Source organism: Branchiostoma floridae, chromosome 3 (assembly GCF_000003815.2).
Source record: "Branchiostoma floridae strain S238N-H82 chromosome 3, Bfl_VNyyK, whole genome shotgun sequence".
Classification (NCBI taxonomy): Eukaryota; Metazoa; Chordata; class Leptocardii; order Amphioxiformes; family Branchiostomatidae; genus Branchiostoma; species Branchiostoma floridae.
Window position 1 is genome coordinate 1,800,043 of NC_049981.1, and position 24,787 is coordinate 1,824,829.

Here is a 24,787-nt window from a genome sequence, read left to right on the forward strand (position 1 = left end):
GTGACAATAAACAGTTATAAACAATATTCTACTCTAATACTATTGTTGGCTATTTCTAAACTGGTTGGGTTTGACTTGTTTTTTGGAAGCAGAGGGAGACGAAAAGCCCGAACACGGGTACCTATCTTCTCAATTCTCACTGAGTGTAACCCTAGAACACATTGATGTAAAGAGGAGCTCATTACACTCATCAGGTAGACAGATAATCCCTTACAGATACACTAATCCCTAGCCCAAAGAGGTTAAAGTAAACATTTCTATTCTGATTCAAACCTACTAGGCTGCCAATGTTTACTTTGCTTGTTTCATGAAAAAGCCTTTGGTGTAAAGATATTTGTTACTTGCCTTGAATGTGCCAGCTGAATTTACAACAATGCCCTGAGATAGCAATAATTGAGCAATTTCTACTACATGTCTATTATAATGAAAATGGCTCCTTTGGCAGAGGGCCACCTTTCGTGATAACTGTAAGAAAGAGTAGAAACAGAAAGAAACAACATGCTGACACCCGGGAATGACTTTTAGTTTTCTATAGGTTAATGCTCAATTTCCTTGATTCACAATAATTTTCTAATCTACTTAGAGAGAAGTTTGCAGATCTTATTGAGATTCAGACAAAAGTATCTGGTCATCTGCATTTAATAAACATGACTTTATTATTGTGTAACATAGGTGGGTTGCAGGGATGGTCATCAAAGACATCCGGTAACCTTTTCGCATTATATGTGAAAGTCGCGCTGTTAATCTTTTTCACCATTTTTTTGTATTCTTCGCTCACTTTAAAGTACCTTCCTCTTATTTCTGGGTTTGACGGATGTAAGGTTAAGTTTTTATTAGCTTCACTTCTGTGCAGCTTTTATCAAACCACCTTTTGTTTTGTTTTTTCTGTGGATGTTTTCTTTGTCTTTTCAAACCCAAACATCTGTTACCAACTTCTCGTAGCACAATGTATTCAATTTGGGCAGAGGCGGTGGCACTAATGTAATGTTTTTGAGTGAAATTGTTTGTAATTTTGAGTTGATTTGAGTTTCCCCCTACTTCAAGTTTTTTTTTATTTAATGCATTATCTGTTTATTGGTGTGGCTGTTCAGCTCACACAGCCAGGGCTGCCCAACTAGCCTTTTTGCTATTACAAAGGGCTTAGCCCAGGAAAAAATTTGCCTCTCAGACTGGGTCAGTATTCGGTGCATGAGGCTTACAGAGATTTTCCATGATCTCATGTTTTGACATGACAAAACAGTGTAGATACTATAGATGGTCTGTGTCTGAGTTTCATCCTTGGTTTCATGTGAAGTAGAAAACTAGAATCCATAGATAGGAATAACCATTTGTTTTTTATTTATTATTATTTATTTATTATTTGTATTTGTTTTACATGGTGGAGCCAAGTTTTCTTACAATTGTTAACAGGTCCATTTTGTTGGCAGAGTAGTGCGTCTATTTGTAAAGGGTGTGTAAAGTAATATAATTAGCCAGTAACTTAACTATGCAGATTGCTATATTTATCCATGTTGGGTAGACTCCGAGTTCTGCTCTACATGCAGAGTTACAGGAATTTCTTTGCACGCCTAGAACATTTTTACAAAAGTTTTGAATATTTTCCACAAGGCACTTATCTCTGGCCAAATCTTCAATATTCAAACCTTGAGCTTGTATTTCTGTTTAAGTCACTTATAGAAAAGGGTACTATATGACAAGTATATTACCGTTACTTTTTGGCTTAGTTACTGTAAATGCATTTAAGTTCGCGGGGATTTAATTTCGAGGTAGCGGGAAAAAGGACTTTTCGCGGTGGTTTTAATTTCGCGGTAGCACCATAGACTGCAGTCTCATACCATGATAGAAAAATGTTTGCGGTGGTTTTAAATTCGCGGTGAAGTGGTCACCGCGAAAGCCGCGAACGTTAATCCACCGCGAACATTTCTGCATTTACAGTATATAACACCTTATATAACCCATGCAAACCATATAACTGTTATATGTTTCAAGTATTGACTTAAACACCGGGGTTCAAGTGCCACCAAATGGTCCACACTTTTTGGCCTTATTATGGTGTTAGGTTTAGTAAGCTGTTTCAGTATGGTCAACTTGGCTTGACATTTTCACTTCTTTCTGTCTATCAGCTGTATTTTCTAAGGTAGCCTCACCTGGCTGCCCAATGCATAATTCATTTCTGGACCTTACCTGTAAATTACTCACCACTGTCATTCAGGGTAATTAATGATTATGATGCAAATTCACTGTCTGAATCTTTAATATTCATGGTGTAAGGTCAATGGAAAATGGGAACAGTGACAGTGTTTAATGACTTAAAGTCTGAATACCAATACACATCTCTTGCAAGCTTCCCATAGACTTTATGCTTAGTACAGACAACCACAAGAAAAAAATCCTTGATATATGTAAAAGAAATACTCCCCATATCGGTTTGTTTTTATTCTGCCATAACAACCATTTTTGAAAAAAAAAGGGTTATATTCAGATTCAACTATTCAGATACAATTTTAAGTGATTGACATCCACACCTAAAACCTTAACAATCTGATAATATAGTATGTGACTTGTCACACTACTGTAGAACTATTTTGCTTCTTCACAAATTTCTGGGGAAGTCAATATCAACATTACCCCACCCCCATCTAATAAAAGGTGCTTATGTCCCCACCCAACCAAAGGCTATAGTTTGAAGTATAGTGTAAACAAAAGCATATCAACAATACTCTGGGATTGAAATATGAAGTGCAATTTAAAGAAAAATTTCAAGATTTGCGAAAAGATCATCAGTGAGAATAGAATCTACAACGGTTACTTTTTATCATGATTCAATTCTGTTTCATCATCACAAAGGTGAAATCCAAACAGTTTTGTGGGTAAAGCCTTCAAGTTCATGGAAGCCATACAGAAAGCTAAAAACTTCCACTTTCACACGTGATGCTGCCAACTATGACCCCATGTACCCGGATGTAAGACGGATTCAAGCCGCTTTTGTGTTGACATGATGACAATTATTCGCAAATCTGGATGATGATTAGTGGGGTTCAAGTGCTGCCAAACTAACCACACCAACAGTTCTGAGCACAAATTATAGAAAAAGTGGGACTCTTTGTCTTTCTTTGCCTCCAAAAAAGAAGTCAAACCCATTACCTATCTAGATATATAAAGTATTTGAGTAGTCTCTTTGAATGATAATATTTGTCACAGTTTATTGTTACATGATTGTGTATAACAGTGGGGTTCAAGCGCTGCCAAACTGACCACGCCAACAGCTCTGAGCTTTTGGCATTGTGGTTTACACGTTGGATTTGTGATCCAACTGCCACAAATCCAACTGCCCAGGTTCAGTGCGGGTTTGAATCCCGGGAGTCGGGATATTGTTTCTTTCTATTCTCTGGTTGTTTCACTGGTTCCCATGCTGACCCTGTGAGTTATACTTTAACACTATAAAGATGCACGTGCCATACAGGGATTTCGAACTCGGAGAATCGGGGACGAGTCTTGAAAAGATAAAGGGGAGTTAAGTGTAACAGTACTAGTGGGGCTCAAGCACTGCCAAACTGACCACGCCAATTAACAGCTCTGAGCTTTTGTCGTTGTGGTTTGCACGTTGGATTTGTGATCCAGCTGCCGGGGTTTGGCGCGGGTTTGAATCCCGGGAGTCAGGATATTGTTCATTTTGTTCTACTCGCCCCTCTCAGGTTGTTTCACATGCATATTCCCTATCTTGTTTCTACCATGTACTTGCAATTAGCCTACAGGCATGAACTTGCAAATAAATTCTTTCTATTGATCTAATGCCCACGCAGAACTAGGGGTCCACCTCTGACAGGCTAGAACAAGCTAAGCTAGAACCTGGCCATGGCTTGAAGCATTATATTCACAAATCAATCCGGCTTTAACCAAAACCAACTAACCCATTTTTAGATTAGCATGATCATGCTTATAACTCTCCTTTAGACCTTATATAGCTTAGGCTCAAACTTTTGAATTGATTTTTTATGTGTGTTATGTGTATAGATGTTTAGGCTTGAACCTGTTTAAATCATTTTTTGATGTGTTATATGTGGCTTTCTAATCCTATCTTGTCAAGTTTTCTTTTTGACCCTAAACCGTATGGTGTTTGGCTGGCACACAAAAAGAAAGCCTGACGATTGAAATAGAAAGCCCAACAAAACACTTAAAACGACAGAGCCTTCATCTTTTTAGATCTAACATGGATAGTAACCGTATTGTTAGAATGCACAAAAAGATTTCTCACTGTTGTGCTCAGCGACAATCAGCTGTTGGCTGTTCTCTTTTTTGTATGCAAATTGGAACACAGCAGACAACAAAGGTCCATTCACACTAAATGGATAATTGACAGTAGTTGTTGATTATTCTCTTGAAATCACAGAACCCACAAATTGTATAAATTGTGGGGCTTTTTGTCTGTCTAAGTTTATACCATGTACTTGCAATTAGCCCTCGGGCATGAACTTGCAAATAAACTTCTATTATTTGGAGCACTGGTACATATACCTTATATGACTGGAAGGTGTATATATCCAGACATTTTTTCATAGACTGTCTACAGATAATGGTAAGTTAAGACTTTCCAAATCCAAGAAACTAAAGAAGGAATACTCAATGGAAAATTATATAACGTTACTAGATAAACATGAGGTATGATCAGCAATGTGCAAACTTAGATTAGAATTAGCGCCCACCCCCTTGAAATTGAGAAATGGTGGTGCGGTACAACAAGCTACCTGTGGGCGAAAGAACCTGTTTAAACTATTGTATTTCAAACCTGGTGAAAGACGAAATACAGCTACATTTTACTTCTAAGTCCAACTGCCTCTACAATGACCAGGAAAGAAAAGAGTTAATCGAAGAGGCAGTACAAAATCCACAAAATTTCCAAATATTTACAGACGAAAACAAAACTATAACCTTTAGCCTGTTAACGTCACATAACCCACTCATTATAGAAAAAGTGGGACACTTTGTCTTCCACTGCTTCCATGAAAGAAGTCAAATCCAAAAGGCTAATATATAGATTGTAGCTCTCAGCAGTCCATCCTCTGTGAAAATTCAAGCGTCTCAGACGGCGAAACGCCGTTTGCGACAACCGTCCAAGGCGTCTTAAATTATTGGGACGCTTTGGACGGTTACGGCGGCGGACGGCATGGGACGGGCTTTTGAACGCCCGACGAAACGTCCAAGACGGTCCGAACGGCATAACAAACGCTTGGACGCGTCTAGATTGGCACTTTAGACGCGTCCGGTCGGACGTTCGGGACGTCCGAGACGGCGTCTGAAAGCGGGCAGCCGGACGCTCCCGCGCTCCGTCGGGCGGGCCCCCCGCTGGGAACAGACGTCTCTGCGGACGGACCAGACGCCGATTGCGACGGACGTAAATGACGTAATCCAGGCTGCTGGGACGGATCGGACGCCGGTTGCGACGGGCATAAACGGCGTAATCCAGGCCGCTGGTACGGGCGGTAGCCTCCACCACGCCTTCCCACGGGGGGTACAGATCGTAAAATTCGACAGAAAATGGAATGAAAGGCCAAGAGGCTGTCATCGCTATATTATTAAAGGTTAATATCTGGGCCAAACTCCTAGCAAAATATTTTTTCTTCAAGACACAGTTTTAGTTAGTCAGGCAGTACGGTAGAAACTCATAACGGGCCGGTGCATTTAATTTGGAACGTGCGTAGACGGCTGCCCGGACGCCGTTTCTGACGCCGTCCGGTCACGGCTATAATTTTATGGCCTGTTGGGACAAGCGTTGCCACATACCAAACAAACAAATATTCAGCCAGGCAGTGAATTGTAGAAGACCACCCACCACTGGGCCGTCAGGTTTAGCTAAAATCAAACACAACTTGAACAAATTTCTTCGTAAATTGTTTACACGTACTCCGCGGCGTTTAATCAACTTTGCTACATGTACGAAATTCAATCCGGCCTTCAATCGTGTCCGCGGCTTTTTGTGCCGCCGTGCCGACACGTTACATCAGAATGGACGAGCCCACATAACATCAAGGGTAAATACAGGACGTTTGAAATTTTCTATCGTAAATTTTAATTGCACCAGTATTTGCTAAAGACTGGATATATAAATGTGAAATAACGTTAAATTTTCTACAAAGATCATAAGTCATTTTGTTTATTTCGAGGTAGCGAAATAAAGTCTTCCGTTTCATAAGTTCCTAACCCCAAGTAGTTGGAAGAGCCAACTAAGATTTTGATTGGCACCGGCAAAATCGGTAGGTGCTATCTCATTATCTGTTGTCTAAATCTACATTTTAACAGCATTATCATTCTTAATAGAAACAACAGATATTTTTTACAAGTATTCTACAACGTGTTCATAATTCTTTTTATTTTGTGGCATCAAAACAAGATCCTAAATTTTATCATTTCTTCGCGTATGTGGGGAGGGCACCCGTAACAACAAGTCGTCGGTAAACTTTGCAACAGATGATTGTACAAAAAATTAGAATAAAATGCGAAGTATTCACTTACCGGCGCCTGCAAAGTATCGACAATCAGCTAACGGAAGAACCGCTGCTTCTTTTGACGTCTGTCACATCTGTGATTTCTGCTGTCCAAGGTTTGCTGCTTCGAGTAAGTAGTATAATTTTTCCCCCTTGTCGGCGCACGACAAATAATTTTTGTACATTCTTTTTAGTATAAATAACGGATACAGTCATCGCCGTAAACCCAACCTCAGCACAATGTCGTACAAACATCAGCTGCTACGTCTAGACGTGAAGTCCTTGGTCCAAAAGTGCGCAAAATTTAACAAACGGACATGAAATCCACAGAAATAGTCACCTTCTGAACATAAGTCCTGCAACCGCCGGAGTGTTCAACGGTCTGAAATTCGAATTCACCCGCTGAAATTGGCGCATGTGCAGAAGTTAAAACGTCATGTTTCCCGTGGGGATCATAAGAAAAGACGCAGCCGTCTGCCGGCGTCGGGTGACTAAGTATTTTATAGCCCCATCAGTGGCCGTCTCCGACGGCAATGGAAGGTCTTTCAGCCGTTCGGGCGTTCACCATAAAAACTGACAGAACGGCACGGACGCTCACGATGTGTCCGCGGCCGTTTCGGACGGCAATGAACGCGTCCAGAACGTCTGAAACGCGCTCGGACGCCATTGGACGCTTGTAGACGCCGTCCGGGCAGTTTCGGACGCTTGAATTTTCACAGAGGATATTATTGCTAGAATAGTCACTTGTTTACACTTATCACCATTGTTATCTATACCAATTTGTCTTTTATTTTCTGTATGTTCACTATATATTCTGTATGTTCCATGTTGCAATCAGCCTTCGGACAAGAACTTGCAAATGAAACTTTCTATAATCTTATAGTCCTAAGTATGTTTTCTCCATTGTCACTTATTTCAAGTCAGGGCCTACAGAATGAAAACAAAGCAAAAACAAGATCATTGTGTGCATCCTTGTAGAAAACAAAAGTTATTCACGCCTTATAACAGTTGATCTCCTCGATGATTTTAGGAGACAAACTATTCACATCCAAAAAACTTTTGCTGTATAAAGTTTGGAATATGTTCAGTTTGTGAGGAAGATACTATCAGAGTTGTATCTTTATGGTTATAATAAAGAATGTTTATTAGGTTTTGTCACAGTGCAAAATTTGACTATCGGACAAATTTGGGCTGCTTTAGGTTGAGAAGTGGTGACCATTCTCAGAATACTAGCATTATGACTGTTTCACTCTGGTAACAGTCTGAGGGGTTTGAATTTTGCTTATCATGAATTCAAACCCCTTCTGACTGAAAAACCGTCAGTTATGACATGAGCCCGGCGGGGTCGTAATATAACCGGCGGTTGTATTATTGGTCAATTCACACCTTTCACACCTCTCCCTTATACCTCTCTGAGAGGTGTGAGGAGACAAATTCTCGGCCCTCGGGACACAAATAAACCGGCGGGTTGCATGTTTTTTGACGCTTTTGTCCGTAGGGTTGGGAGTTTAGACCGGCGGTCCAAGTAAGTTTACCCCGTCGGTGTTCCAATTTCTCTCCGACGGGTGACCCAAAAAGATATCGGGATGCTTGAAAAAGGCCGCGGTCTCCTTGCATTTTTCATCAATGATATCTTAAGTTGTAAACATTGTAGAATAATGATTTTTATATCATCATACTCTGTACATCAAGAGCTACAACCTGATATCTCACTTAAAGGTAGAACATCAATTTTGCTTGAATTTCCAAATGGCTTGTGTCTTTGCTAAATTGCAGTGACTGGTGTTAATTCAAATGTAACTGGTCATGCGACATGTGAATAAACTTCAAGTTATTTGGGGGTGAAATGAAACTAACATTACATGTGAAAAGTTGTTAAATATGATAAATACATAAATTTTAATATTTAAAGGTTTATGTGCGTGAACCAAAGCTGTCTTCAGTTCCTCCATCCCATGATGGTTCATTTTTACCAACCATCCAAAAAATTCATGACATTGATGGAAATGTATTTTCATAAGCTCAAAAAAAAAGACAGTGTTCTGGCCAGCCTGAAATTTTTCCCTCCCCTGTATTTTGATTGAAAATCCTATGCTCCCCTGGGAAAATTTTGAAATCTAGACCCTCTGGAACACAATTTATCTTTCAAATTTTGCTGGTAGACCCAGCTTAGTTCAATTAATATCTTTACGTGCGGAGTTTTGTCCGTAACAGAGGATGGAATGGGCACATTTTGTGTCCGCGCCAAGCGTCAAAATTCCGTCAAAGGACAGAATGGCAGACGCTGGCTAGAACTCTAGTCATTTAACTACAAAATTGATGACATGGGCTCCTAAATGTAATGTTGAGTAGAACAGAAAAAATGGAAACCTGGAGACAGTCTTGGTGTTAACTTTTACAAATTCTTACTTTGTTACACTACAGAAAGACATGAAGCATTATATAACACTATTAACAGTGGGAATACATTGATGATCAAATTATTTTCAAACTTTCCTTAAAAAAATAGTATGATTTTTTTTCATACATGTACAAATTATGTACATGTTCCAAAATAACAAAACTAAACTATCACATAGCATTCCCTAGATATTAACAAGAAAAATATCTTAGATTAAAGATTAAAGAATAAAGATTGTCAATCGTCAACCTCTCTTCATTTTACTTATGTAATCATGTTTCATTGCTTTTCTTATGAAAAGTTCAACATATAAAAATCATCAAAGCAGACATTATTGTTATCAAATATTCTGGAAGATGGCCAAGATCGAAGAGAATGCAATCCTTAAAGTTACAAGAACTGTGGGAAAATATTTTTTTACATGACTGTACATGTATCATAGGATACATGTAACATAGGTCAGATAATGACTCCAAAATCATTTTATCTTATAAGTCTTATAGTAGAAATCAAATGCTCTAAACTTTAAAACAAAATAGCAATGTTTACTTTAGAAAGTACACAAGTGCAGAATGTTCCCTCAAGACTGGCGAATCAAAAAGTGATTATTTTGATGCAAAGACATCCTAGCATGAAGAAATAATCAATACAGAAAATTGACATCAGCATACATTCTTCCCATCAGCTAATTAATCTGTCATAATGATGGATAACTACTGATGAAAAGTTTCCATCGACTTTTATCCATAGATAAGTACACTAATGCTAAACTTTCATCCAACTTACATAAATGTAATACAAGAATCAAATTTTCAACAACCCCTATCGCCTTCTTCAGGATTGTTATTGATCATTATCATATAGCCAGGTGCCGTGGACCAATCAGAAGGTCCCGTTCCATGTTGGTTATGACGCCATAACACATAGATTCCAGCCCGGTGTGTATTGCTCCTTGTGATTGGTCAGAATGAATCGACATCGACACCGGTGTAAGGGATATGCAGGCATTGGCCAATCAAAGGAGCGAAACATATGCCAGAGCAGAGGGCATAAGTACAAACTGCAAGGGGGAATGGATCCTTCTGTTAAATTGAGGTTTGTTGTTCTAAAAAGACAAAGACTGCAATGTTTTGAATATTTTCTGCGGACATATTTGTCTCAAAATGCAAGCTGTAATCTCCTTACAAATGTATGTACCAAAGAACAAATGTGAATTTTCAGATATTTGACAATGGATTTGCCCAGGCGTTATGACACCATATACACCTCGGGGTGGGTCATTAACCCTTAATCATTGATCGTTAAAAAGGCGACAGTGATCATTGAAGATTGGAAGAAAGTTTATGTTGGAAGAAAGTTTAGTGTTACTACCAACACAGATGAAAACCTACAAACATATTTGGGCTGCCTATACTGAAAGAACACTGACTGTACACATTATTTACAAACTTTTGACAAGGCAAATCTTTTTCAAATCCATTTCCTGAATTCCATTTCCTCATTAATGTATTTCAGGAAATGGACCCTTATACTTGTAACGATATTCTTGAAGCAAAGTTACTGTTAGTATAATTATTACAGATGGACATGCCAGTACTCTTTTCATAGGTCCTGTACGTTCCCTTACACATTTGCCTGATAAACTCTGAAAGATAGTTGACGTTAACATCTATTACTATTAGCTTTTCTTACAAATTTGCAAGTCCTTCAGAAATCCTGTACAGTCATGTGTCCCACTCTAACAACTCGGGTGTTAGCGGCGGTGTCGGTAGTGGCGTTGGCGAGTTAGCTACCTTTTCCGTGACCATCTTGACGACCCGAATCAGGTTCTTCTCCTGGTCGTTGAACTCTGCCCTCTCGTGATCCAAGTTTTCGTTGACTGCGTCGCAGGCGACGGTGAGATTGTAGACTTCGGTCAGCATGGGGTCCCTGGTCTGGCGAATCGCCTGTAGATTCTGGTGGTGTTTGTTGTTCACGTCCCTCAGCATGGTTTCCTTGGTTTCTGTCAGCTTCTTAATCATCTGTTCGTACGCTTGGATAATGCTGCTGTCCGCCTGCTTCTTCTGTTCGTGTAAATTCTTCTCCGTTTCTCGCAAACCTTGAACAAAGCTGCAGTAGTTTTCGACAAGGTCCTTCCCCCGGGTGACGAAGGAGGTGACCACCGCTTTTCGATCGTCGAGCGCCTTTCTCAGCGTCATCATCCGATGTCCGGCGTGGGTTTCGTCCAAACACTCCGTGCACGCCGGTACCTTACACTGCACACAGTATAGCTGTAGCTTCTCTGTAGTGTGCGTTTTACAAAACGTGTAGGACTTGGCCTCTTCATCTTCTTCCTCGGAATCATCATCAAGCTGGGGCATAACGGCCTGGTTGTGGATTCGGTCGCAGATATTCAAAATGGCCGGGTTTTCTGGCATTTGTTCCACCACCTCGGGGGTCAGTTCAACCCTTGTCTCGCATATTGGGCAGTTGAAGGGTTGTCCTGTCTTGGCCCTCTGTTCGAGACAGTCCTGACAGAAGGTGTGCAGACATGGCAGGTCCTTTGGGGTAGAGAAGATCTCCTCACAGATTCCACAGATTAGCTCCTGTTGAAGGGCGGGAGGCAGGGACAGGCTTCTGCCCGCCATGTTTTGTCCTCATTATAAAACGACTTATCTTTTGGGCAGAAGGACCAATTCTATGTCACCAAGAGGAGGCTATCAAAGGGGTCTGGAAGAAAACTTACCCACCTTATCGGTTTTCAGGCACAGACATATCATTAAAAACGTACACGCACGCTTTTCAACAAAGTATTTTCCAAACATTTTCATGACAGCATTGCCCAAACACCATGACTTTCTTCCCCTGGTTTTAAGTAAACTGAAACTCAGAAACCCCTTTCACAGTCCCTGCAAAACCTGAAGTTCTAGTTGGCAGATGTAGATGGGTAGCTGAGATTTAACACAAGAGGGCAACGACTCATCAAACTGCCCGAAGCAATAGAACCTACATAAACATGTACCTTGCACTCTGCTATTATGTCTGTGTTAAGTGTGGAAAACATTTGTGCACCGACAGACTGCAGCAACTGTTATGCAATAATTCACAGGTCTCGAAATACTGGGTGCATGTGCCCCCAGGTGCACCCAAAATTAGAGCTGTGCACCCAATTATTTTCTGCAGGTGCACAGGGTGCACCCAAATATTTTCTTAGGTTTATGTATGTAAAGATATCAAAGTATACTAGTATACATCATATTCTTGACACCTAAGTGTTAGAAAGATAATAAAAATGTCTGTCATGGTACTTGTTTAATAATTTGATAGCTTGTAACTAAGTTTTAATATTAGGTTTACTGAAATTTAAGTGGTGCACCCAAAATGTCTTTGGTGCACCCAATGTTTTAAGCTTGGTGCACCAGTGCACCTAATCCCAAAAATGAATTTCGAGCCCTGATTAAGTATCAGACACCCCCCTACATGGAACAGTCCAGGGGACAGCCTCATTCTGAGAAATTGTGGAAGACAACAAACTGCCCCTACGGCTACTACAAGCCACAAAACATGTGAGAGTGAGTGATCAAAAGAGAATCTGTAATCGCAACATCTGTTGTCCTTCTGTAAAATTTACCACTTCCTTCTTGTCTCAAATGACTGGAAAAATGTATGTAATTAAAACTACATGGATTTACTATCATTTAGCGTCTGTCTACACGCAAACAACACCTCTAGATTATGTTCGTTCACAAAGTCAAGCCGAGACACACACACACAAACAAGGGGTAGTAGTTCTGCAGGTTGAATAATACACCTTAATACCAGCTGCAGGGCGGGTCTAGACTACTGATAACAGACGTCTATGTTTTATTTTGTGGGTGTCAATAAATAAAACGAAGACTGAATTCTTCAACTCACCTCACAGCAAATCTAGTATAAAGCTCCAGGAAAAAAAACATTGGATCTGCAAAACTCAATTGTTTTTCATTCACTTTTTTATTCTTTCTGGTGAGATGAGATTCAAGGTTCAAGAGATAAGATCATAATGATCAACTCTCCTGCACAAATACGGTGTGATATCGCGCTGCATAATCGGCAGCGCGTTGGGCTCAGGCCCAAGAGGTCCCGAATTCAAAATCTGCTATAAGTATGAAGCTACATGTACAAGTACAGAAAAAAATATAGGGTCTGCAAACCTCAATCATATTTTCATTCATTTCTTATTCTTTCTGGTGAGATATGAGATACGATTCAAGGTTCGAGAGATACGATAATGATCAACTCTACTGCATAAAAACACCCTGTGACTCGTGAGATCGTGAGATACTGCATACTGACTAAAGTGCAAGCAACATATGAAACAGACATGCAGAAGATACAAATAAAAGTATGTAGAAACTCATTGAACCCAAAAATGAACATTTTGTACATCATCATACACATCTGTTATCAGTTATACATCGTCGTATCGTCGTCGTATCCATTTTTGATTATACTGCTGCTGGGATCCCTGTCACAGGGGTAGGCAGCAGTCGGATACATGTACATGCTTAATCTTTCTTTCTAACTTAATACTGACAAAAGATAGCCGATGAAACCATTTTCCAGTTGCTTGAGTAATCGCTATTTGGTGTTACCTTAGTATATATACCTGGATATCGTAACTGTCTAACTAACTATAAAAGACCAGGAGAAAACCAGCTAAACGTCATCATAAAGCTAACAAGGTGGAAGTTACTATCAATTTTCATGTCATCCGGGGGTCATCTGGTGTTAGACTTTCGTACACACTGTTGTACTGTAGCAACTGCGCCACCTTCGCATCCAGCGACACCAGCTTCGGATCTACTAAACTCAAGTCCAGCCCCTCGGAAATATTCCCCACCGCCTGAAACAGCCGGTTCTCCTCTACGGAGAACTCTGCCCGCTGTTGCGCCAGCGTCCGTTCCACGTGGCTACACGTGACGACCAGTTGGCAGAGCTGGGCCAGTACCGGGGTCCTGGCGCGCGCGACCGCCTCCATGTTCTGTCGGTGTTTCTCCTGAACCTCCTCCAACATCTGGTCCTTCATCTCCATCAGTTTGTCCAACATCTTTTTGTACGCGTCGGCTATGCTGGTAGAGATGTGGTGCTTCTGCTGCTGCAGGGTGCCCTCTGCGGTACGCAGGTCCTTGATGAAGTCACAGTGTTTGTCGACAAGCTTCCATCCTCGCTTCAAGAAGGCCTTCACCGCCGCTCTGTGGTCCTGAACCGCCTTTTTGAACGTCACCATGCGGTGCCCGGGGTGGCTCTCGTCCAGGCATGCCGTGCAAACCGGTACCTTACACTGGAGACAGTACAGTGTTAGAGTTTCTGAGGAGTGGGTTTTACAGAAGGTTTGACCTCCTTCTTCGATGTCTTCTGGCTCCTGTTTGACCCGTGGAAGCGCCTTGTTGTGACTGTGGATCCGGTCGCAAAGGGCCAAGACTGCCCGGTCATCTGGTAAATCATTTATCTTCTCAGGCGTTAGGTTGACGTCAGTATCACAGGTGAGACAGGTAAACAACTCACCTGCCTGTAAGGCCTTCTGTAGACAGTCCTGACAGAAGGTGTGCTGACAGGGCAGCACCTTGGGCACAGTGAAAATCTCCTTACAGACACTACAGGTCAGTTCTTCATGGATTGCTTGTAAGAAAGCGGAGCCCTGACCCGCCATAGTTCACCTCACAGCGTTATCAACGCATCAGAATGTGGGGCATGCACCTCGAGGCTGGTGTAGGGGGGTTGGAAAATGCTTGACGCTGCAAGCTAATCATCGCACACCTTTGGTAAAGCCTCAGGGAAAGTTGGTCTGAAACCCCTTTCACAGCCTATAGGTTAAAACTGGTACTTCTTGTTTACGTATTACTGCTAATAACAAACGTGAGCTTTAAATTAAAGCCTGTCAAAAAAACAACCTGTCAAAAGAAATATTAAAGCTTTCATTCGTCTCACCGTGTTTACATTGCTTCGAAATACCTCAATGACACAATTTACAAGCTTTATATAGATTTCATACCAGTGCAAGTCACAATTAAGTGTTCTTGATGAGCAACTGAAGCTTATTTTAAGAGGCAGGTATTTATGTCAACCTGTGACCTATGACACACATCTGTTGACCCTGATAAAGAATGATAGAATTGTCACTCAAAAAGGTTTAGAAGTAAATCTCCAATTTATCCACTTATAGGGATTGAATTGTATTTGAAAATCTGTTGTTTACAACTAGTTTCAGCCATACTTTGATATTTATCTTCCATTTTTTTCACTATCTTGGCAAAAATCCAATGTAACAAGACATGCCATACATTCTTTGGTTGCAGGATAGACACAGATAGAAATCCATTTCTTTTCATCTTCTACTTTAAGTTCTAGATTTTTCTTTCAGATTGTCGCCCCTTTCATGCCCCTCGGCATCCAGAATGCCATCCAAGTAACTCCAAGCAGATCCTACAATGGCATAAGACAGTGCCAAACTGGCCAAGGAGTGTAGTTTAGCCAAGAGTTGTCCATTTGCCATGTTACCGGTAGCAAAACACACTCCTAAACCGGCTTTACTCCTCTGCCAGCTTTTGATACTATCTTATGCTACCATAGGATCTGCTTGGAGATTACATTCAAGGTCATTAGAGTCATTTGAGGTTGTTTGAGGTGTTAAGGTAGACTACCCGGCGAGGATAGTTAAAACAAACATAGATAAATGATGGGTTGATCTTGCTGCAATACCAATCCATGGTTTACTGGTAAGACAAGATAATTGGGCATCTTGTAGCCTGATTAAATCTCGCTTATAGCAGCCCGCCAAACATCCGCCGGCCCGCGGGGAGGGGCCAGTTACAGCCCTGGACAGCGGAGTTTGTGTTACACAAACTAGGCATCTTGGGCATTCAAAGGTTCAGCTTGAAGCATAATGCTTTTCCAATATGGCCTGAGGTGAAATGTTGCTGCGCCACAGTGGGTGGACTATACTTTTCTATATTGTGTTGTATTGTATTGTATTGTATGGCCGACTACTCTCTCTTTGCAGCCAGGGGCTTAATTGCGAGGAGCTTACAATAGGCGGGGCTAAGTCGCAAGGGTCTGAAATGGCAGCCTGTACACAGCGCCTGATGACCTCAATACAGTAATTGCCCCAGGTGCGGTCAGGGACTGTAGGTTTTGAACCACTCACACCGCACCATCGCACGTGTGGGGGTTCTTTAACGTGCCCGGGGTATGGGTCTCCCCAGCCACGGGACCTCCATTTTACGTCCTATCCGAGGGATGGCCCTAGCCAAAGCTAAGTACTCATTTTCACCTGAGTAAAGTAAGGAAAGCCGTGTAAAGATTGGTGACACGCAACAAGGAAAACATGCTGCCGCTGCGCCACACGATCTCACTATATGACGTTTTTATATGACATGAGATGATTGCCTTCTATAGTTTGAGACTCTTGATATTGACATTGAGAACTGCCAGGACTTTGCAAATGACAGATCCAGCTAATATCAATTAGGATTTTTCCTCACGCCACTGGTCGCAGGGACCTGCACCTCACCTGGATGTGATGCTCTCATAGAGGGCTTTGTCCAGTACCTTATTGAGATTGAGATTGATGGTCAATACTGACCAAAGGAGCCTTACAAAATTTCTACCTTTAGTCACACTATCAATATATGTTTATAGCAACTCGCTGCATAAAGGTCTGTCTATGTGAGGAAAGGAAAGAAATACAAATGCAACTATTACTGTATCCAGATTCGAAATATTTAATACCGGAAACATTCTTGTACATTTACATGATACACTGTTTTGGCAAATTGTCATAATCAAACCTGTATTAGATAAGTGTTAACCTCTAGTTTCTGACTTATTGTACATAAGGACCACCTCACCATTGTGACAATTTTTTGGTGGTCCCTTCCGTTATTTTTCCCATTGACACAAGTCATTAAGAATCCTGTCTACAGTGACCACCTATCTACACAGACCAGATTGTATCGGTCCCAAGCAGTCTTCTTGGGCAGATTCGATTGTCTATTAATTCAGTAGCTATGGAAGATGGTGACAGTGTTGTCACTCGAGTCAGTCACCACCAACTGTCCCTCCGTTGCCATGGCAACAGCCAGCGGCCCCCTCATCCCCGTGGCAACGTGTCGGACCCAGCTGCCCGTCTTATCGAACAGCTCCACGCGGCTGTTGTGGGTGTCGGCCACGATGATGTTCCCGGAACTGTCCGTGCAGATGCCGCTGGGACACTTCAGCTGGCCCTCCCCGCCCCCCTCCCCCCCAAACTTCAGCAGCAGGTACCCCACGTGGTTCAGTATGTAGACGTAGTGACTGACGTTGTCAGACACCAGAATGTTCCCTTTGGTATCAACAGTGATGTAGGCAGGGTTTTTCATTCCCTGCTGCCCCCCCACAGTTTTCACCACATTCCCTTCTGCGCTGAATATCTGCACTTCTCCGACGATGTCGCGCTTGTCTATTGTCGTTTGGGAAACTAGGACGTTATTTTTTCTGGTATCCATGGCAACCCCTCGGTCCCATCCCGTGTTACGTAGGTCGACTGCACTCAGGAGGGTTCCGAACTTTGTGTACTGCGCCGCGACGTCGACCCCTACCACCCACAGGTAGTCGTCTGCGTCCATGGCAACATCATCCGGCTGGATGGTACGGTCTTCAGACAAGACGGTGGGAAACTCCCGCACGAACGTTCCGCCTAGCGTGAACACCTGGATGCGATGGTTCCCGCAGTCCGCCACGAAAATCTCGCCCTCGTCTGACACGGCCACTCCGCACGGAACGTCGAACCTCCCCGCTTCCGACCCCTTCCCACCAAAGGTCACCTTCTGGAGGTCAAAGGAACGGCGGCGGCAAAGTTTGACCCTCGTGTTGCTAGGTGATACAGACAATGACCGCGGGATAACTGGCTGTTCTACAGTTGGTACAGTAAGTTGTATAGGAGGTACAGTTATTTCTATAGGAGGAAATTCCTCGTCCTCTGTCTCTATGGTTGGAATTTGTGATGCCCTTCCAGAAGCTGCAGATGCAGACTGGAAAGACTGCACGGCTATGTTGCCTAACTTTGGTGCAGCTGAGTTGGTCGGCTGGAACACAGCGACGCTGTACGCTTGCGCCGAATCCGGCGGCGCGATTCTCGGGTTCATCACCTGGCCTAGGTGGGTCTCAAAGTGGAAAACTTTCATCCCTTCCTTTTTCACTCCTTGTTCTGCGTTATCACAGGCGGCAGACAGTTCGTCGATTTTTGCCAAAATTGTTTCCCTCTGTTCCTGTACCGTTTCCAGGTTCTCTCGATGTCTTTGCTCCACCTCGGACAACAGGCTGTGTTTTGTTTCGGTGAGTTTCTGCACCATCTGGTTGTAAACGTAAGAAATTCTGTTATCTGTCTGCTCTTTCTGTTCTTTAAGAGTCTTCTCCGTGCCACGAAGGTCCCGGAGAAAGTTGCAGTACGTCTCAAGAAGATTTCTTCCCTCAGAGATCAGAGAGTCAAAAGAAAACGTCCTTTCAAGCGAGGCTTTCTTGAGAGTGGTAGTGGGGTGCCCATCGTGGACTGTCTCTAAACACAAGTCACAGAGCGGCAGCTGACATTTCTTACAGAATACCTTTTGTTCTTCCAGGGGGTGGCTTAAACACCTGTTGGTGGACTTGGATTGCCGTCTTTTACCTGAAGGAAGTCCCACCTGGCTTCCCAGCCTCTCGCATAAACTGGAGACAATATGGTTATCAGGCAGCCCGGCTACACCTAGAGGTGAAAGGTTAACCTGTAGTCGGCAGTTTGGGCACAGGAAGGGTGACCGCGCCCCCGCATGGTCGTGTAGACAGTCCTGACAGAAGGTGTGCTGACAGGGCAGCACCTTGGGCCTGGTGAACAGCTCCAGGCAGATGCTGCAGGACAGTTCTTCCTTCACTTGATCACCGAGGCTTGAAGTCTTTGGGGAAGTCGACATGTTGTTTACTTCCTGCTTGCAGCCTTGTGTGCGCACCCGGCTTACCTTAGCAAAATCTCAAGTCTCCTTAGAAAAATCTCAAGTCTCCTTAGCAAAATAAATGCTGACTCTGGTTCACAGGAACACAAGAGGCAAGTTGAGCTCCAAAATGTCTGCTTTCTTGTTGAATCTTCAGTTTGTCACCCAAAAGAGAGGCAAAACATGGCCTAGTTTCTGTACACCCTTTTCTGTGTTGTGTTGACCTGTAGAACTTGCTCACTCGTGCGTGCACGTACCTGGGTTTATGCTAATGTCTTTGTCTTTGTGCCAAGCTGCCAACCAAATGCTACAGAGCACAGACAACTATAATTACCCACACCACAGCACTGTCTACTGTAATCAGAAAACAAAAACACAAACTGGAACATGCTAAAACTCAACCAACGTTCAGCCACTCTTGCAATGATTGAACTGCTAATTTTCCACCTTATTTTTCTATTTATTGGTTTAGTTGAGGGAGAGCCTAATTGTAAGATCCCCCTATCTAAATAATATATATCACACAGTGTCTAAGGGCGAGCTGTTGTGGAATTTCCTAGGGGGCATGTTAGCCCTAGAGCCAAGGAGTTGACCTGTCTAGGCCATGGAAACCGTCTGGCATTCAGACTAGCTGCAAGACATAGACTGATAGATAGAAGCAGGTCTGTTCAACTAGCCAATGCACAAACGCACAATTTTTGGACAGTACATGTGTCTAGTAGCACTTTTCTACTATTTGGCATACCTTATCACATGGATGTTTAACGTTACCGGTAACCTTGATCGACAAATGCTTTTCTTCGCGATTGAAACAATTTTGTACTACAATTTTAAGTAACACACTCACTCTCACTTTTGTTTGTTTTATCAAGGCAATACACTTTGGTCCTTTGACCTGTGTTTCAGTCAGGCCTGGGATATTGAATGTACAAACGCATGTCATTGTACAGCATCACATAAATAGACAATTACAGAATATGAGAAAATAAAGACAATTACGCACTAACAGCAAAGCAAATCATTACCTCCATGAAAAAATGGAGGTATAGTTTTGAGTGTGTCTGTGTGTGTGTCTGTGTGTGTGTGTGTGTCTGTGTGTCTGCATATTGTGGTCAGCATAACTTGAGAATCTCTTGATGGACTACGATGATATTTGGTATGTGGGTAGGGGTTGGGAAGACGAAGGTCAAGGTCAATTTTGGGCCCCCTGGTGTGTGACCTTGGTACTGCAGCGCAACTTCCGGTTTTGCTATCTCGGTGTTCTGAACATGCTATGGTCAAGATTTTTAAGTATTAGATAGCTCTTGTGCTCAGGAAATAATGACATAAGTTTGGGCCCCCTAGCGTCTAGTTTTGGGATAGCAGGGGCATTTTTGTCAAAAACTTCTAACGAGGATAACTCAAGAAGGGAATAACGGATTTTCATGATTTTTGGTATGTAGGTACCTTAGACAATGTTGTACAAGATAAAATACTAATTATGCAAAATAGGAGTACATTTGCATAATTAATGAGAATATTCTGTCATAGCAGTTTTTCAATGTATCTCTTGTCCCGTACGTGATATGGTCGTGACATTTGGGTGGTAGATAGCTTTTAGCGTCATGACAAAGTGGGGCAAGTTTCAGTCCCCTAACATTCAATTGTGGAACTGCAGGGGCGTTTTTGTCAAGACACTCCAAAGAGGATAACTGCAGAAAGGAACGACGGATTGCCTGCATTTTAGGCATGCAGGTAGCTTAGGCAAAGATGTTCATAATGATATACATGTTATGCAAATGATGACTGAATTTCCATAATTAATGAGGAAATTGTACAGTTCCATTGTTTTCAATAACTGGACCTCAATACATGTAACACATGTTAATTATGATAGGTGGAATATAAGCAGATACCAAATATGGTAATGAGGAACTTATTTGCATAATTTATGTAAAAATTGCAAAACCTCTTTATGATTAATAATGGGAATTTTATAATTGTGACATGTGAACGTTAGTCAATGATTAACAAAACCATGCATACATTATGTTAATGTCTTAGTCAATTGCATGAAATTTACGAAAGCTTTAAATTTTCATGGAGGTATGAGGTCGCCGAACTCTAGTTATAGGTGGTAACAGTCAATGGAGCTAAGAACAATCCACATGCACCTTCCTCATAGGACATTTATGTATAAAACCCAGTACATGGACCAGTGCAGGTTAGGTGCAGGTAGACACCACAAATACCTGCACAGCTCCATTTTTACCTGCACTAACCTGCATATGCAGAGGTATTTCGAGCCCTCAGAAGGTAGGGGTTATAGTCCCTCAGTCTCCCACATTGGAGACACATAAAATCACTTTACAAACATGTAAAGATTTACAGTATCCTACTGTTACGCCTACATGTACTTATCAATTACACACTAAAAGCCCATTTGACAGTTGATCTATCATATTGATGGACTCCCTACATGTTCCACAGTGACGCTCCATCTATCCTACCTGTCACTGTAGATGGGCATCAGATTAAATACTATCGACCAAACAAATATAGTCAAACCAAGGGATGTGTACCTTAACCATGCAGGGTTCTCCCCAGAATCTTTTAGTGAAGTGGAGGGGCCGGAAAAAATAACTCGAACCAACGCGCTGCGCTTTCATGAAAATGGGTTCCTTTTACAATGACAGAGGGTGTCAAATACTACAAGTATAATATATTACTCCGTTATTCCATCCTCTATGGAGGACTCTGACCATGGACCTGTACCAGGCTTTTTGCTGGCATGGCATCATCTGGACGCACTTTTCTTAAAATAACAAGAAATTGGACGCACTCCCCTTACACTGGGGAGCAGATCCTCTGACAAGCATGAGATTCTGATTGACCAGGGATGCCACTAGGTCACTGACAGTAATTTTGATCCTGAGGATACCTCAGAATGCACCATTGTAACTTATATTTCTTGAAAATGCACCATGGAAGGTGGATGCCCCTGGACTCCTGTACAATAGTCGCGCCAATATCACTTACCGTGACTCACCAAGAAATTTGGACCCCTATAATAAATCCTAGATAAAAAATTAAAAACTTGAACTGTACCCATACATGTACCTGTAAAATTGTTAAGGTACAGGTATGGACCTGAACACCTGGTTTACCTGTATTGTGTACCTTTACATATCAACTAGTATAAACCACTTTTTCGTGAGCAAATCCTGTCACAAAAATGACAATTTTGATAACGTGCCAGTTAAAGATAGATAAAACGTACAAATAAACCTGTTTTGACACTCCAAGATGTATATTATAATACAAAGGTGACAATCTACCATTAAATAATAACACAGTTGGATACATGTATAACTTACACTTACAGATAACTGACCATATAGTTGTTAGGTACAGGTAAAAATTCTAGACCTGTATCGAAACCCTATACGAACCAGAGTATATAAGATCAGTATAGGTAGAAAATTTGTCAATTTTCAATTGTGTTAGAAATAAGACAGCATGTTACTCACAGAAAATGTAGATAGTTCTTGCCCCTGTTCTTAGATGGCAGCCCTTAAGTCGTGTCTTCCTTCTTTAGTCTTCCAGTCGCTTGTCTCTCTTCTGTGTCCTCCTTCTGGAAACAACAAGAAACTTGACTTAAATCTCAATCGAAAATAACTTTTATTTTCCAAAACGTGCAAACTGGATACCAAATGCCAATAGAGTATGACTAAAAAGGTTTAAGTTCTTCTTGCACCAAATGGTGCTCAGGGCGGCACCCATCTTCGTTTCTGTAACCTGGGCCACACAGCTTTGTGTTAACACTAACAGGGGGCTACTCCAAAGTCTTTGGTAATGATTCAGCTGGGGATCGAACTAACCACCTTTTAAACTCTACCAACATGGCCATTCAGGGTTTGACAAGTTTTCTAAAATCCACTTGTCGGGCAAGCACATAAAAAACTTACTTGCCCGAACCAATTTTTTACTTGTCCAAAATTCAAATGTCACTGGTATATGCATTTTCACTTCCAGCAATGGAATTCTCTGTTGACCATTGCTTGATGTCATGACTGTAAATCGTACATCAAAATTGCACTCAATCAATGGAAAAAATCTTACTTGCCCGATCAGGCAAGTGGGGTAGGACATGCACTTGCCCGATCAGCACTTTCACTTGCCCTGGACAATAGGGCTACTAGTGGACTTGTCCAACCCTGCCATTGCTCTGGTATACTTACTAATTTAGATAACCAAAATGTTGGCTAATAGTATCTAATACTGTAAAATGCAGAAATGTTCGCGGTGGATTTATATTCGCGGTTTTCGCGTTGGCCATTTCACCGCGAATCTAAAACCACCGCGAACATTTTTCCAGGGCATTAAGATACTACAGTGCATGGTGCTACCGCGAAATTAAAACTACCGCGAAAAGTCCTTTTTTCCGCGTCCGCGAAATTAAATCCCCGCGAACTTAAATCCATTTACAGTACCTCACATCATCATCATCATTCCAGACTAGTAATACCTCACAGTTTTGTGTAAAGAACCATTGAATCACCAACCTTATGAAACTACATGTACCCACTGATCTACTAGAAATCGGCAAGGAAATAACAAACCAAAGAAGCCCTAGACATACATATCGATCTGCACAAGCTTCATTACTTCACCTAAAGAACTGGAAAGACGGGAAATGTAGGACCAACAGGAAACTGGAGGTTTCTAATTTCAGAGCCAAAGAACCATGAAAAAGAGGAAGTCTGCAGTCAACAAATCAAATTGGTATAGCCTTGTAGGGTTTCTACAAAACAGTTCAACTAAAAACAAGCAAGAGGACCTTTATATTATAAAGTAAAACTGCATTCTTCCACATTTTCTGGAGATGCCCATATTAGGTGAGTTGGCAGGAGTGAGGCCACTGGCACACAGTATAAGTGCCCCCTAGTGGCCAGCTGAAATACTGCAGGGTATACGACCACAAGAAAACAAACAGAAAACACAGGTCTGGTGAGCACATGGCTTTTCCAGTCTGTATCAACCATCTGGGGACTCAAGAAGCTGTTCTGTACCTCTTAGCGCTGTAAGGGACCTCCCTAAACTATCTTCAAGATGTGGGAAAATGTCTGAGAGTGTACGCATTGACACAAGGTTATGAATGAACTTGACATATACATTTGTATACATGAATGAACTTTATTGCTGGACAACTGCACATGTACAGGATACCACTACCCAACAACAGTACTACATACAGATCATACTGGACAACAAAATAGAATCAGGGCTCGAAATACCACCTGCATATGCAGGCTAGTGCAGGTAAAACTGGGACTGTGCAGGTACATGTATTTCTGGTGTCTACCTGCACCTAACCTGCACTGGTCCATGTACTGGGTTTTATTCATCAATGTCCTATGATGTAGGTGTATATGGATTGTTATTAGCTGAACTGACTGTTAGCTCCTGTAAAGTATAAAAGAAAAAAAATAGCAATGGTTTCTGAAAAATTTTAGTATGATCCATACTTCCTAAATTCGAGTGGTGCGGGTAATTTTCAATGTTACCTACACCAGTGCAGGTATGCAGAAAAAAGGATTTCGAGCACTGAGAATCGATAAGGAACGCACAAGTTCCCAGTTTACAAGAAATTTAAGGTTCAAGTTTAACGTTGGGCCACACCAATTTCAATTCACTGTGATTATTTAAACAAACAAAAATCTGGAAGAACAACATGAAAACATCTAGTAAGAGGATAAGTCTGTACCTTGGTACACACAGTGTCATGTAGTAGATCAGGTTCAAGTTCTCCTCCCAGCCCTCTGTTTTCAGCTAAACATCTAGCTTAAATTGTACTTCAACTACTCTGGAACCAGGAAAATATAGCGATTTGGGAGACCCTAAAACGAGCACCAGCTATGATAACAGCCATGTAACTTGGCCACACCTTCCCCAGTTGTCTT

At 41.8% G+C, this 24,787-nt stretch overlaps 4 protein-coding genes across 4 annotated transcripts in view; all 4 read right to left on the reverse strand.

Moving 5' to 3' along the window:
* Positions 1-24,787, reverse strand: part of LOC118411994 (talin-1-like) — a 144,974-nt gene that overhangs the window by 107,452 nt on the left and 12,735 nt on the right. Inside the window, exon 2 of the mRNA XM_035814545.1 lies at positions 22,355-22,458. The gene's annotated coding sequence lies outside the window, so the exon portion shown is untranslated. The remainder of the gene's footprint in view (positions 1-22,354; positions 22,459-24,787) is intronic.
* On the reverse strand, positions 9,134-11,957 carry LOC118411993 (tripartite motif-containing protein 2-like). The gene has a single exon (XM_035814544.1). It carries the CDS (start codon positions 11,508-11,510, stop codon positions 10,608-10,610), a length of 903 nt encoding a protein of 300 aa, XP_035670437.1. The 5' UTR covers positions 11,511-11,957; the 3' UTR covers positions 9,134-10,607.
* On the reverse strand, positions 13,607-14,554 carry LOC118411036 (E3 ubiquitin-protein ligase TRIM63-like). Its single transcript, XM_035813041.1, has 2 exons — positions 14,548-14,554; positions 13,607-14,337 (listed from the first exon to the last, which is right to left on the reverse strand). Exons 1-2 carry the CDS (start codon positions 14,552-14,554, stop codon positions 13,607-13,609), a joined length of 738 nt encoding a protein of 245 aa, XP_035668934.1.
* Positions 16,617-19,187, reverse strand: LOC118411992 (tripartite motif-containing protein 2-like). The gene has a single exon (XM_035814542.1). It carries the CDS (start codon positions 18,825-18,827, stop codon positions 16,902-16,904), a length of 1,926 nt encoding a protein of 641 aa, XP_035670435.1. The 5' UTR covers positions 18,828-19,187; the 3' UTR covers positions 16,617-16,901.

Coding starts and splice junctions, on each gene's coding strand:
- LOC118411993 (XM_035814544.1), bottom strand. CDS start 11,510: ATGGCGGGCAGAAGCCTGTCCCTGCCTCCCGCCCTTCAACAGGAGCTA.
- LOC118411992 (XM_035814542.1), bottom strand. CDS start 18,827: ATGTCGACTTCCCCAAAGACTTCAAGCCTCGGTGATCAAGTGAAGGAA.